Source organism: Athene noctua, chromosome 6 (genome assembly GCF_965140245.1).
Source record: "Athene noctua chromosome 6, bAthNoc1.hap1.1, whole genome shotgun sequence".
Classification (NCBI taxonomy): Eukaryota; Metazoa; Chordata; class Aves; order Strigiformes; family Strigidae; genus Athene; species Athene noctua.
Window position 1 is genome coordinate 35,494,840 of NC_134042.1, and position 15,800 is coordinate 35,510,639.

Consider the following 15,800-nt stretch of genomic DNA (forward strand, 5'->3'; position numbering starts at 1 on the left):
TGCATGAATCATGCTCCAGCAGGTACTACCCTAGCACTGCCCAGTGAAATGATTTTGGAAATTTTGGAAATGCCTGTGTACAAGAATTTTGCTATGTTGAAAACAGTCTCCAGAGTCCTCTGGCTGAGTATGGATAGGAAGGATGTCCACCCAGCATCTGAAAACAAGTACCTGCCCCCCTGAGCTTTGTGGGGTCAAGAAATACCTACAAGCGTTTTTAAGCTAGCATTAGAGATGCTATCTGCCTAATTTTTAGAAGACTCTCCCACATCTGGCACACTCACTGCTTTTCTGCATCTTCCCCTGGGCAGAGACGAATGGACAACCCATGTTCTGCATTTGTGGCAGCATATTTACACACACAAAGCGCATGTTCAGATCTGATGCTTCCAGCTACCACATATACAGGCACGGAACCAGCAGTTCACCTGTACTGGTGACGGGCTGCAGAACGTGCACACAAGCTGCTGCTCGGGCTGGGTGAGTTCAACCACAGCCACAGGACAGCAGGCTATATGAAGCCTTTTCCCTCAGTTACCTGAGGTCAGACAAACTTAAAACCCATATGCTATGTCACTGTGCCTACCGTCACTGTGCCTACCGTTAAATATCTCAGGTGGTAACCACTGCTAAACATAGTCCCAGTGGTTTTCCCACAGAACAGGAGCCACAATAGCCCTTTTAGACATGTATCTTGAAAATCTTTTTGAACAGTTGCTGATGCTAATGGAGCAGATAACAGACTACATCCTCCTACAGGTACATCTGCTCTCAATTCTGATGTTAAACTAATCTCAAGATGATATCCATCAAGTGGCAAGGTGCAAATGAACATCAAGCCTGGTAAGACAGCACACAAGGAAGCCAAGCCTCTGGGCAGCTGGACAAGGCTTTGGTCAGGCCTGGCCCCAAGCCATAGCTTGAGCTCCATGAAAGAGGCTGTAAATGCTCCTTAGAGGGCACCTTACCCTCTCTTCCCCAAAGCAGTGGTGCAGAGATAACACAGCAGGTCCCTGAAGTGTCTAACTTGGCTCCAGTCTGGATCTATCCTTGCAGGATAGGATGACTTGAGGAAGAGAAGCAAGGGCAAACCCCTTCCTGAGACTGCACTGAGTCAGGAACAGTGAGATCCCACTGCTGATGCAGCCCATCAGTGACTCTTCTGAGCAGGGCTGAATTGGAACTTCTCATTATCAAGGTACTGGCTCCATCAATGAAGGCAGCCTTTGAAGCTGCCAAGCCTTTAACCACAGTGGCCCTTGGAGGGAAACACAGCTGCCTGGGCTGAACATGCTTTTGGGCAACAGAGTATTCTGCATTGAGATGTAACTTTTCTTCTCTTGTATTTTACTCCATTGCTTCTTCTCTGACCTCAGCAGCCCTTGAGAGCAGCTCATCTCTTTCAGTTCTACCTTTTACAAATTTTAAGGCAGTTTTGTCTACCCTCAGCCTTCTCTCTTCCATATGTCTGGTCCCTGCTGCTATCCTCTGGTCCTTCTTCAACTGGTCTTCAACCTAGCCCATAGTGATGAAGCCAGTAGCTACCTTCACTACCCACATGTTCATCACCAGAAAAATCCTGTGTGAGACACAATGTAGACCTGTGCGTAAGAAGCTTCCTGTACTCTCAGACCTCCTGCAAGGACTAAAATACTCCATTAATTCAATGTCTCTTCAAAGACTAATTACGGTGCAGATTGCAATACAGGACTTGGGCTGAATATCGAAAACTACTGCCTTAGGGTAGAAGTACAGCAGAGCACAATGCTGAAGGCAGTTCTGCAAACTTCTGCCACAACAAGATGATATCACTCCTCTTTAAATAATTAAGTTTGCCACTAGTTGTTTCCCAATGTGAACTTTTCAACATTTCAAGAAAAAGGGAATTCAGTCTGTGCAAAGTATCACATCCAAAAGAACACTTGAAAAAAAAAAGCCACCACAAAAAAACAAACCAAAATGCAGGATGCAGGATTGCAAAAGAATGTCCTGCATCACTGACTTCCAGACCTAGTGTCTGAAATATAACCCCAATCATAAATCTGATATAGCTCCACCTGATACCCAGTTTAGGTTGTGTCACTGCTCTTGGCAGAAGACTGTTTTCATAGGTCTGTGGATTGTGTTAACACCATATGGTAGAACCAAGCTGCAAAATGACCTGAGAATAGCAAGGCTGGAGTTTTAAAAGGAAGCCAGCCACCGTGGAGATAAACAAGCAAGGCACTACAGGGCAGTAGTGGGACTGAGGACCTGAACTGAAAGATTAAGAAGACTGGGGCCTCAGGGCAAGATCTCTAGATGTAAAGATACCTCAGCCATATTGAAAATTCAAAAGTCATCAATGACAGGTTAAACAAACTATGTAACAGTCTGTGTATGGCTTTGGAAACAAACATCACTGTTCAGGTAATGAGAGGAGACTCTCAAAGAGAAAAGCCCCATGCAAAACAGCATCAAACAAAATGATGTATTCTTTTCCTGTGTTAGGCTACTGAATTTAGCACAAGTGACAGTCCATTATTGCCCCCCCTTATACACACTTGCAACTTCTTTTAACAATTCCAGTGGTCAAGGAGCTTGTTTAGTTGTTTCCAAGACATATGTTGCACTTAAAAAAGTGGAGAACAAATTTACCCATTTTCACATGTTCTATTCTGTTGTTTTACTCCAGGATGCACTTAAGAGAACCTGCAAGGATATTTAACTCTTTACAGCAATTTCTGCACACCTATAATTTTATCATCTTCTTCAGATTCCTGGTGGTGTTGCATTTGAGCACAAATGTCTTTTTATGGGGAATCAATTTGCACAGGAAGAGATTTTCAAGGGAACAGTTTGCTGCTTCCACCCCCTCAACACTTTTAATGGCACAGAGTCTGGGAAAAAAGAAATTGTAAAAGGCTGTCCTAAAATAGAATTTATTATTCCTTTTTCATGTTCAGAATGAGGGACAGTCCCAGAAAGGCCAGGTCCCAGCACACAGTCCCATGCTTCGGTTCTTCAGCATCCCTTTGCAGGGAAAGACATGACAGCCAGGTTACAGCTGGCCACTAAAATTTGATCACATTACTTAAGAGCTGATATTTCAGTACCACATTCCATCTCTAGACTGGGGTTCTGCCCTTCACAGATTGAACAGTATCTGATCTTGGAACAGTTTGGCTGCTGCTTTCCTGCCCCTCACCTGGGAAGCAATGATGTGAAACACCAGCAGTAAAACTTCACACTAAGCATGCACTGCACAGTTTCCACATAGCATCAGTGGAAAGGCCTTTCTCACCTGGGAATGCATTTATATCAATGACCGCATGCTGCCCAGTCTGATTGTTAATGATGATATCGATTCCAAAGAGGGAAACTCCCAGAGCTTGCCGCAGCGCCTTAGAGATTTCCCGGATGACGTCGTCGTTTGGCCGCTCAAACACTCCTTCGATTTTATCCAGCTATAGTGGAAAAATACACATTACTAAGGGACTCCGAAACAGTCTTTTTAGTGGAAAGATTGATTTTTAGAGGTTTCCAGGTGCAAATCCACCAAATCTAATTGCAGAGAACCGGTGGCATGAAACAGAGAAAGACACCATAGAGAAACTGCTTTCATAATTCAGAACCCTTCCTATATTGGAAGTTCACCTGCTCTAAAGCATCTAGTTCTTCCTCTTCATACTGGTGCAGCTCCTCGAGAGACAGAGCAGTGCAGGAATGAATGGAGGATCAGACTCAGTATTTTAAGTACTAGATCTACACCTTAAAAAAACCAAATACAGCTGGCATGTTTAACCCTGTGCTGGAAATATTCTGGATAACATTCTGTTATTTCAGTGTAGATTAAGGCCTACGTTAAAGGGCTGATAAGTCAGACTCCTGCTGCTAAGTCTAAGCCATACAATACAACTCAGCTGATATCTTCAGGGCAGAGGCTAATCCAAAGGGGAAACCTTTTATGTGGGTTTTCATATATGAATTATTCTATAAACATGCTACAATGAATAACTCAGATTACTTATGACTGGAAGATGTCATTTTCTTCACTTTTTAAACATGTTACTCAGCAGGAGTATGCTGTTCTGCCTACAGAAGTGTGCATGGTGTAAGTACATGTATGAGAGAGATGGCAGGTAAACCACAGAAGCATATACCCTAAGTTCAAAAGTAAATCCAGCCATAAAGGGATTTATGACTAGCACAATAATAGTTTTTATATTTAGCATGCCTATCAAAGTTGCACACAACTTAAAATTTAATCATTGCCAACTAGGAAACTACTCCCCAGTAGATTTTATGAAATAGAAAAGAATCTGGAGACTCAGAGATTGAAAGGACCCAGTCCTGTAAAGTGACTTTCTCAGCAGTCAAGTGCCCAAGAACTTATTAGGATTCATACATGCAAAGCTTATTAAAAGGACTGGTAACACAAGCATGAAACTGTGCAGTGTACTGGCACTGCTGGACTCTTCCGGAGGACACCCAGAAATGGTCCCGTGGCCACAGCTGGGGCGTGCTCGCACCACAGCCAGCTACTGGCCCTCTGTGGCCCTGCCCAACGCAATTTCTCTGCTTGAATTTTCACCACTTGTCTTTCCTCACAGAACTGAGTCCTAGAAGGATGATTTATGCTTATTAAGTTCTCTGGACAGGAAAAGGCCAGGTATTTGCATTCAGAACTAGATTAGCTCTGGGGAGTTTATGCCTGGCAAGCAGCACAGCCCCTGCTGCATCAGTGCTTCCTCACCAGAGCTCGGTAAGGAAAACCAGAGGGGGACACAGTCATGCTGGTTCGATGTACCAAACAGACCTCAGCCTGCAACACAGAAGCAGACAACTTGTAAAGGAGAGTCACTAGCTACTAATGCTTCGATAAGAAAGGACTAGATAGTTTTCCAGCCGCGCTAGAAGAAAAAAGACCAAGGGTACTTACTGCTGTTAAGACAGATGAGGATTCTGGTTTTGATACATTGTGGCTGTTGAAAAATATTGATTCTCTGTCTGGAATTAAAAGCAGGTTGTAAATATCTTTATACCAGATTTTAATTTCCAAAGGATTAGTGCAAGAAACAGTAGATGGCACTGCAGCCCCGGGAATCTGGTCTTGACTACCGGGCAGTCCTCCCCCCCCCCCCCGACACTGCCTGCACAGGCACGGACCGGTGGCCAGGTCACCCACGGTCTTTGGACCTCAGACCACAGATAAATAGAACTACATGGAGTCAATAGAAACTGGTTTCCTTTCCTTCACCAGAGCCAATTAACTAAGTTCAGTGAGATAATCAAGTTAATTTATACTAATTTGCTATACTCAAAGTGACAGTTCCAATGGGAATGCATGTGATAGAAGGGAGAAGCTGAAATCACTGCAGGCAGTAGATCCATAGCTGCAGTGTACACTGAGATCCCTGTGAACCCGGGGAGGGCACTGTCACCATGGAGAAGAGCAGTAAATTTCATGGTCAGGACCTGTCCTCCTTTTGGAGGCACCCCAGGAATGAAAAAGATAGCCTGAGATAACAGAAGCCACAGTGGAAACCACAGGAAAAACTGTACCAGCATCTCCCACCCTGCTCCATCTGTGCTGGAGGTTTTACTGGCAGGGAGAAATCCACCACAAGTCTCCCCTTGGGATTCTCACCACAGCAGACTGATGGCATCATACGGACAACCCACATGGCAACACCCGGATCAAAGTTTCAGCACACAGGTGGCACCAGCAACAGAGTATTTCTGCTGTGCTGGTCTCTCTGAGTGGACATTTAAGAGCAGCCACAGGGCCACATACAATAAGGACTGGAGAGCTGTGAAAAGCAAATACCAATCCACTCTGCAGTCTGATATCACTATATACTCTTCTCGCCTTTCCTCCCATCTAGAAAGGCCCCGTGCTTTCAGCCAGCTCCTGGAGTGCCTCACAGCTAACAGATCTGCTTAATCGTCAGATCTACCTAGTCAGGTGCCTGTAGCACAGCCCCCTTAAACCCTCCTGATGAGGGTAAGAAAGCCAGTCACTTACCCTAATCTGCCCACAAAACTTATTTTTATGGGGGCTTCCAGACAACTTCCAAGCTTACACTAACAGATGAGACATTAGCTAAGGCATTTTTAGAAAGATGCCTTAAAACGTTCCCTTCCAGCAAATGTATAGACCAAGTGTCCTAATAGTTTATATGAACACACTCTAGCCTACTTAATTTGATCAGGACAAAGAGCAGACCTAAATGTAAATACAGGCATACATACCGACAGACAAGGACTGTTACTGGGATCCTACTATATGTATACTAACAAAATACATATTTGTGTGCAGAACACAATGGTAAGCATATGGACATATGCAGATCAGCAGAAACCACTAAGAAAAGTGACAAAAACCTGGCACTTGTTCATTCATCTCCTTTAGTTCAATACCTTCTTCCCTCCCAGCCCCACCTCCCGGATTTGTACAGTTGCAGGCAGATAATGCTCCCATCCATTTGCTGCTAATTCCTTTGTGTTTCTGATGGGCCACAGAATGCAGTCCTCTGGAAAGCAGCTTTTTTTCCATAAAGGAAATTTAAGACATCTTTAACGACCTTCAAGTGCTGCTTTCTAGTGACATATAACAATATCACTGTCCTTACTGACAAATCAGTTCCTCCCTGCCCCCAACACAGCTGGTATCTACAAACCAAGGGACACTTCCCACCAAGGTTTACAACACTGGCCCTCACATGAACAGAAAAGCCTGTTTAGGGGAGAGCACAAGTGATATTTCATTTAAACAAACATACATAATCAAGGTAAAAATAGGGAGAGGAAGTTCTGAAATGATGGAATCCAGGAAATTCTCTCCAAAGCACATTTATAAACAAAATCTGGAACAAATGACACATGAACTTACTGTGAAATGAGAGAATTTCTCTCAGTCTCCCCCCTTCCACATGACATAAACCACTGTTTCTAACAGGTAACACTTAGGTTACCATTGCATAAATATTTACTATACAAATGTCATTCATATGTATTCCAGAGCAGATAAGTTATCTCCCTTCCTATTGAAATAATACAGAAGGGGAAACACGGTATGTAAAAACCAGTGCCTTCACTTCAGCAGCCTTTTCAAAGATATTTTTCTTTGTGAGCTGTTTGCTGCCAAGGCTCCAAGAACTGACATTTCCTTTTAAATCGGCACAACGTACCTGAGATTCCTGCAGAGAAGTTCTTTAAAGAGGGTCTTTTTACCACCGTGTAGGATTCTCCAACCACAAAGACTTTATACAGCACGGCATTGTGATTGATGAAACTCTGAATGACGCAAGGGGGGCGAACAGCTTTCAGCCCATCCTGGTTGAAGATGATCGCCATCTGGAAACATGGACACACAGATGTGCACAAGTCTGTCAATAATTTCATGCTTACCCACCACCTGACTAGCAGCAAGGGGGAACACCTACTGGTGGATATATATTGATCACGTGTGAATTCCTTCTCAGTAGCTAGTCCTATTTCATAATGTTTCATTTAATTGAGACATAACTCTCCAAACACTACTGGCAGTGCAGCTTTCATTTTCAATCAACATTTTCTTCTCAGCTCTTTGCGTTTTCATTTCATGCTTTTAGTTGGGAAGCTACTTCAACTGCAGGTGCAACAAAAGGGTGAAACATTTGACCAACACAGATGACAAAGTCTGTATTAAATACAAGTCTCTATCATGAAAACAAGAGAATTAACAGCTCTGTGTACTAACTATAGGAGTTCTTTCCCACCACTCTATTTCCTGTGGTTTGGTTCAGTTCAGTTGCAAAGGCCTAAGCACCAGGATTTCACCCACGTCAGAGAACTTTTTTCAGGCTCTAGTAGTTCTTACTGCTAGCAAATGCCAGCTTAACAATTTTCTTGGCTTGGTTTCCCCCCATTATTCCAAATGGACAGTCCTCTTGAAGAGGCTGGAACAAATATACCAAAAAGGAAAGCATTTATAGGGCCTGAAGGATGAACAACAGCATGAAAGCAGTACTACTAGGTGCATAGAAGCACTTTGACAAGAATATCTTCAGCATATGTACATTGCTCTTTCCATTCATCCCTCCCTTACCATGCTTACATGCTTATGTAATTATCATAACCATGATGCCCCATTTCGCTGGTTTGTTGTTGGAGTATGGATGCTGCCATGGCTATTAACACAGAACCAGCAGCAAGCACCATTCTGGCACAGGTGATGAAGTTACTTTATATCAGTGTGACCCTATACAGCAGTGAGGATAAACTTAGCTTTGCTCTTCATCCTCAAAGCCTTGAAAAAGCTATGCTGTAGTTATCTGAATACTAACCTCCCTTCATTACTCCAGTGGAGCTGGGCCTTGTTATCCACAGTGGCAGTAGGGCATGTTGGTAGTCAGGTGAACAAAAATAAGGCCTGTTCAAGGCCAGAGAACCTGACATAAGTTTTATCTTCCTTTCCTCTGGGCAGACCTCCCTCCCACAGGTAGGGATGCTTTGGTTAGAGCACCTTCCCCCTCTGAAGAGCCTTGAAGACATCAGCTAAGCATCCAAGCTTGAGCCTGCTGCCTACCTCAGTCAGTGCAGATTGCACAACACTTACAGGAAAGTTCCTAAGCATAATTTTTTTCTTAAGCCTGTTAACATCTTCTCATGGGTCTTCTTGGGCCTACTGTTTTACTCAGGATGCAAGACAGTCCAGAGAGGCTAAAAGGATTTCTCTGGGTCTCACAGTAACTCCACAGCGATATACAAAATAGGAGCTTCCTGCCTCAGCATGGTGCAGATGAGTTATACTGCTTGCTCACTCTTGCCATATGCTTCCTGTCAGTTTTTGTGCTTTCCGAGATCAGCTGGATCTTAGTGAAGTCAGGATCACTGGAAAGATTTTACAAAGAAACTTTACCACTTTGTACTCTCTCTCATATATTATTCATGATCAGCTCTCATTTGATGTATGCTGTACTTTCAGACTGAATTTTTGTTAACACCTTTGTTTGTTCCTGTAATAGTTAAATATAATAGGTTTTGTTGTTCAAAAACACAGCCATGGTAAATGATGCAGTGATTACATATCCATAGTTAAAAGTCTGAGCACATTTTTTCCTTATTTCTCCTTATCTGGTAGACCACATTAGATTACATAATTGTCTGCATGCATGCACAATGATTCAGTAAATAAATATTTTCTGAGTTCAAGTCAATGCATGCATTCAATACCTCCTTGCAGCTGATATTCTTTCTTTGCCCCTATTATACCAGGTGCCATCTATGTGGCAGCACAGAGTGTGAATTTTTGAGTAGTAACAACCTGTGCAAGGAACCTACTCTAACCAGCAGAATCGTCCATCAAGATGATTCACAGCAACAACATCATCATACCTCTTTTGTGTCTCACTGGTAGCAAGAAACACTGTTTGCTCTCTTCCTCCTGTGTAGACTGTTAGCATTATAGTATCTACAACATCATACTGGCAAGAACTGTGCTGTTCCTATAGTGTTCTCTCCAAATATTAGTTAACCCATACAAACATGAGTTGATCAGGTCCTTATCTTATTTTAGAAGTGTGGAAACCCAGAGAGTTTATCTTCTCAGCACAGAACTGACCTAGGCTACTGGAAATTATGTGAAACCTCTCTTCTGCAAAGCTCTGTGCCAACAGACCCATGGACCTGCACACAACCCATATAACTCCCATGGTGTTGCATTATGCTGGTTCACTGCAATCCCTCATGGTTTTTAGCATGCATGAATACAGCTCCAAGAACTGGCTTTGCAGGGTGCACTTGCTCTATGTCATCTAGCACAGACCTGCTGTGTCTGGCAACAATACTTTATATCATAATTTCCAAATAGCATTCCTCATTATAAATACAGAGCTCTTTTAAAGGCAAAAGAAAACATTTGGCAACAAGAATTTTTACTGACAACATCCTTAAGGAATTCAGTCTCAAAAAACATAGTGATTCTCTGCCTTTTCATTCCTGTCTACTCAACACTTAGAAAAAGAGTCATTTTGGACACATTTCTTCAGGTTATGGGTCTCGCTGCTGGCAGCTGGGAAGGACAACCTTCAGGCATCATCTCTGTTCAAGTGTAACAAACAGTGCTGGCAAATTGGGGTTCAAGTGCTGAGCTAGCCAATTGACTTTTAGTGCAGAGGCCATGTAGAATTGTGGGACACCACAGGAAGACTAACTAACAGCACCTTGGCTTGACTAGCTCATGTTTTCACTGAAAAATGCTGAGTCTGTTGGCCTTGGCTGGCACCAACTCCAAACTCAAGCCCACACCTTCAGATGTCCCTGTTAGCCAGTACTTGAACTTTCTGAATAGTCATCTTATGAGAAAAGCAGGTTTCTGGTCAGGCTGTGTTTTAGTTCCAGTTTCAGCTCTGCAGTGGGGATATCTTTACAGAAAATGAAGTAATATACTAAAAGCCAAAGAAGGAGTCATTAATAAAACAGTCAACACTTTCTTGCTTCTAGACATATGCTCCATCTTTTAGACAGACTGTACTGTAAGCAGAGTATTTATTCTACACTTCCCTTGTCATTATTGATCATAAAATAGCAATTAAAAGACAGTTCCTCTGATCATAAATACAGTTTTGGATCACTCTTGAGAACTCAGCAACTACAGAATCATAGAATAGACTACTACTACTATGTAAGACTGTGCTTTTTTCCAAGGGTCCTCCTAGGCTGTAGTCATAATTTCCTGTGACAAAAGTCAGCCTACAACTGTATTTTAGCCTAATTTTTGTTCAGAAAATGGAATTCAGGCAGAAGGCTGGGGTATGTCTACACTGTATGAAAGAAGAGCAAAGAAAGATTCACCAGGGAAATGAAGTCCAAGCCTGACTGGACAAGCACTGAAAGGTTCATGCATTTCAGGTTGCAGTTGCAGAGGAACTCCTGACAGAAAAATCAGCAGGGAAGCTGAAGTCTTAAATTAATTAACAATCCAGTCCCCAAGTGTTCTGGGGGATAATGGCAAAAATTTATAGTGGCTGCTCTGACAAACTACAAGTCTGTCGGCTTGTAAAACGATCCAAGCTAAGGCTCACATGAAAAATCTCACTGCAATTTTAGAAGAAAGTACAGCTCACTCAAGATTTCAGCCACAGCCATTCTGTTCATCTAGATTTATATTTTACTTCAGGGCCTTCAGCTCTCAGAGACGCTGCAGCAACATACTGTATGTTTCAGGAGCAGCTGGGAAACCTGGACCAACACCGATGTTGTTAACAAAGGAAGCCAGGCATCAGGAGAGCCAGCAGCAAGGGCTGGATTCTCAAAACTGAGCTGTGGTAAGCAGGAAGGCAGGAAGCACACATGGAAAAGAATTAAAACAGGACTCAACTTGCCTAAATTTAGAGGAAGCTAGGCTCATAGGGAATGCACTCCTTCCAGGAATACACAACCATTCTAACTGCAATTGCCTTATGGGAAGGAGGGAAGGCAGCCTGTTCTCCCCACCGCTCCAACTGTGTTATCACAACTGAACATGCCCGGAAACCATCTCTATTTGCTATTCCCTTCCCCTCACGGAGAGAAACCAGCTGCTTCATCTGTAGCACAAAATCATTTCTCACCTGTACCACATACATGTTGGAAGAGAAACAGGGTAGAAATATCACTTAGTGTGACCTCCCACCAAAGGAGAGGCTGAAGGAGATTCCTTGCAGACAGAGCTGACTGGCAACTATAAACTGCCAGAAAGCAACTAGATGACAGAAGCTAGAAAGAACTTCCAAGTCAAGAGGTTAAAGTCGTATTTAACTTCATTTCAGATAAATAAGAACGGTGTAACTAAACATGAGGGAGAGGCAGGGAAGGGAAGTCATTTGGGCATAGCCCTCATTCTGCCTCCTACAGGATCAGAAAGCACAGCCAAACCACCACGGGAGGACTGGATGCAGGTGAATAACACTGCAAAATTTTTTTAACTCACCTCATGAGAGTTGGTTCCATGGGCCACTCTGGTTTTACAAACTGGGTAAATAAAAAAGAAAAAAAAAATGCACCACTGAAACAGGAAACACAAATCCCTTATAAATTCGTTCCCACCCACATGTGCAAACACTGGAGTTTACCAGACCAAGGCATTGACTGTACCAGATGCCAGTGACAGTCTCTGCTTGAAGAGTGTCCTTCATCACTGCAAAACTGGCTTACTCCAAGCCCCACTCTCTCAACCACTCCTTGTAACTAAAGTGCAAGCAGAGGTCATTATTAGGACTGGACAGAGGTGCAAAGTATCAGCTAAGAAGTTAGTACCAGTACCGTACTGCCACCCTGCCTACTCAGAGGACACCTTCACAAGTATGTGATCTTGCCTGAGGCTGGAACTACTTTACAGGTACCTCAAAACATAACTGTCCTGAAAACAAGAGAACCAGGCCACAGTGGAAAGCAATTTCTTCCCCTACCTCCCTGGTTTTGGGGAAGAGCAGGAAACTGAATGGGCTTAACCAAACTAAGATACAACATACTTTTTGCAGGCAACCATAGCAGGGCACAAAAAAAGTAGAGAGCCCAGCAGTTATTATTTCTCCTTCATATTCCTTATCTGCTCTGTACATCCTGGTTCTCACCTCCATCCTAAAACCAGTAGGAGGAAAGAAACAACATGCTCCTACTATTATGAAACCAGAGACGAACTGAAGACCCTGGGAACCACACAATAACTAGAGCTAATCTTATTTATATGTTAAGCAGAGGAGATGAAAACTTGCAAGTAGTGAGGGGGTGGATAAGACAAGACTTCTTTGGGGGTTGTTGAAAGAATCAAATTGCCAGCCAAGAGGACAGGCAGATGACCTGCACTAGAGTCCAAAATATGTTGATAACTTGACATTTTGGAAAGTGGTATATGATGTCTCACAGACACACGGTCTGGAGAGCAGCAGTGTTTTTAAGGAAAAAAAAAAAAAAAAGAAAAAGAGAGAGAGAGGAGACAGAAAAAGCACTCCCACAATATCATGTTATATTAATTTTCAGTGTTATTTTTTAATTTCATCATCATTTAGAGGGGTTGACTCAGGCCTTCTGAATAGATGGGCTATGCTGCTGACTACTGAGCACTAGCCTGCCTCTATCAAGAGGACAATGGGCCCATGTGAGAAAGGGGGCCAAAGCCATTTGGTGACTGCTTCACAATCTAGCTTCAAGAGACCTGCCTCACTTGGGAGAGGGATGGCAGGGAGGGCAAAACATGCTTTTTCCACAGGACTTTACCTCTGAACCTTACAAATGCAACAAGCACCGAGGGAACACACATGAACTAACTGATTCTGCTCACTTTATACTGCAAGGAATCAAATAAAGCAATGAACTAAAGCACAAGTCCCACAGTGAAACTTGCTACAAAGCACAACAGTTCACAGCAGCTGTCTGAGGCTGTGGGCCCTTGGAGCCTGCTATCTATGGTAAATTTTACACTACTCCTTCTACCCTCTAAGATTATATTTGAGCCTGGACCAGGGAAAGGGAGGAGTGGGTGAAAAAAGGGAGCAGTCAGCAAGGCAGTGATTTTCTCAAGAAAAATAATGAACACAGCTGGCAGGAGAAACTTCTTGCACAAATTCAGGGCAAGATGCTAACTTTGTTAGAACTATGAGCATTTCCCAGGAATGATGTTTACTGTAGAAAGGTGTTTAAAATAAGCAACATCAATAAAAGGCAAAGTAAAAGCTGATAGGGAGGGGTTTTGTTCCACATTCTAAGCAGACTGCTTCAGAGCATTTGTTTCATGAAGGTTTTAACATCTAACTTTTAACATTTAAGGTTTTAAGTTTAAGATCTTAAGTTTAAGGTCTTAAGTTTAAGGTTAAACTTAAGATCTTAAGGTCTTAAGTTTAACATCTAACTTTTAACATTTAAGGTTAAGTTAAGGTTTTAACATTTAACTTTGGCAATGAAACCCAGACTCTACAGCGTTGGCTACATCTTAGGGCAGGTGCATGTGCAATATTCAGAACCTACTAGAAGCACCAAGGAAAAGCCCATGTACATACTGAATGGGAATGCCAGTCCATTCTTCTCTATAAGCTGCAAGGTATCTTCTCCACAGGCACTTGTCAGCTCCATAAAGGGTGGTGAACAGATCCTTTCATCTGCAAAACAAAAAAAAGGCTCAAATGAAGATGAGGTTTTTAGCTTCTCAGCTGCATCATTACCAGCTCTCTCCATACCACCTGCTTCTTGATAAGTCAGCTTTACTTTAACAGTTGATATTAAAGCACCAGAAAGAGTATCAGCCAGGCCTGAATTTGGGTTTCTGGAAACATTTCAGAAGATGAGAGGTCAAATTTTCAGATAATCTAAACGGAAATATAAAGCCCGTATTTTCACAGTCAGGCGAAAAGTAATTGGGATCTTAGCTCTTAACATTATACCTTCAAGCATAACATAATTTTCTTAGGCATTTTACAAAAACCTGAATGGTCAGCAAGTGTGGCTGGAGTAGGCAGTCTCACAAAGCCATCGTTACTGGAGGGATGCTCAGGTGGTAGACTCTAGTGTGGATTTACTTCAGCCAAGGTGCCAGCCATGTAACACATCCCGCTGCCCACTGGGACCTCTCTGCCACGCAAACAGTGCTCATTTGGTCTGGCAAAGCCAGTCAGAGCACCAATGAGACACAGAGAGACCTTAGCAAGACTGCTCAGTGGACCTTGGTTAAAGAGAGGAAACATGGGAACCATGGTAAAATTTAACAGAGCAGGTCTATTCCAGCTTATTCTGATATTGTGCTTGTCCAGGGGGTTGCAGGAATGCTGGAGTCAAAACCCAGCCCTCTTAATGACACGGCAGGTTGAATTGGTCTAGGATTCACATCCTGTTCACTGCAGAACTTTGATTCCCCTAGGAATGCAGCAGGAAAAGAGGAAAGCACTATAGCACTCAAAATACTTGACTATAAATCTCCACCGCTCAAGAGGGCTGGGTTGCAATTTCAAGTGCAAAGAGAACCTTGGCTTCAGCCATGGCTCTAGGTCAGGTCAGCAGGCCCAAAGTCTTTCAGACAAAAGCTGTGTGCACACTGACAAAGTCAAAACAAGAACATCACCTAAGAGCAACTATGCAACTTAACTCCTCAGTGAGCACAGTCTTTAAAGTACTGCCTCCATGGAGTTTTAGCTGTGGTCAAGTTAAGTTTGGAAGCACAGAGTTATAACTCAGGTTAGCTGCACAGTACTGAACTGCAATTCAGAATTAGGTCTGCCAAAACTCACTTCTAAGACTTATTTCAAGAGAACCAGCATGACACTTTCCTCCAGAAGCAACTGGAGACCAGCACAAATGATGGAAGCAACTCAGGTCACAGGTTTATATCAACCTATTACCATCCACATCTATCCCAGCGAGCACAGAGAACCCAAACAGGTGGAGGCTATGGTGTGCAGATGGTGCAGAAACTGAAAAGTATATGTAAACTAAAATGCAGCAAAACTATATACTCTGAGAGAACCATGCACTCAGAAACTACTTTATAAGCATTATTTAGATTAATGTTTTTCACTTCATTATAAGTATATGTTTATGCATGTTCCCTCACACAGAAAACTGAATCACTGAAAATAAAAGGCACAAAACTGTCTATATTTTGATATACATCTCAATATATGTTTCAACACTCTGAGAATATCTGAGAACTCTGGCCATTAACAATACTGTTGTTACAAGAAGTTTTCTGCGAAAAGAAAAGACTATTTTCATACATCCTAAAAGGAACAGAAAGATTGATGCTTTGAGGTCAACCTCTACAAAGCTAAACAAAACATCACAGACTTCAAAGCTTTCAGTTTGCTGCT

At 42.7% G+C, this 15,800-nt stretch overlaps 1 protein-coding gene across 1 annotated transcript in view; it reads right to left on the reverse strand.

Annotated features, from left to right (window-relative positions):
• The window catches only part of ITPK1 (inositol-tetrakisphosphate 1-kinase), a 156,806-nt gene that overhangs the window by 9,105 nt on the left and 131,901 nt on the right, over window positions 1-15,800 (reverse strand). Inside the window, exons 6-10 of the mRNA XM_074908571.1 lie at window positions 14,001-14,099; window positions 11,936-11,976; window positions 7,173-7,338; window positions 4,922-4,989; window positions 3,284-3,446 (exon numbers count right to left, since the gene is read on the reverse strand). Coding sequence (XP_074764672.1) covers window positions 3,284-3,446; window positions 4,922-4,989; window positions 7,173-7,338; window positions 11,936-11,976; window positions 14,001-14,099 — 537 coding nt within the window. The remainder of the gene's footprint in view (window positions 1-3,283; window positions 3,447-4,921; window positions 4,990-7,172; window positions 7,339-11,935; window positions 11,977-14,000; window positions 14,100-15,800) is intronic.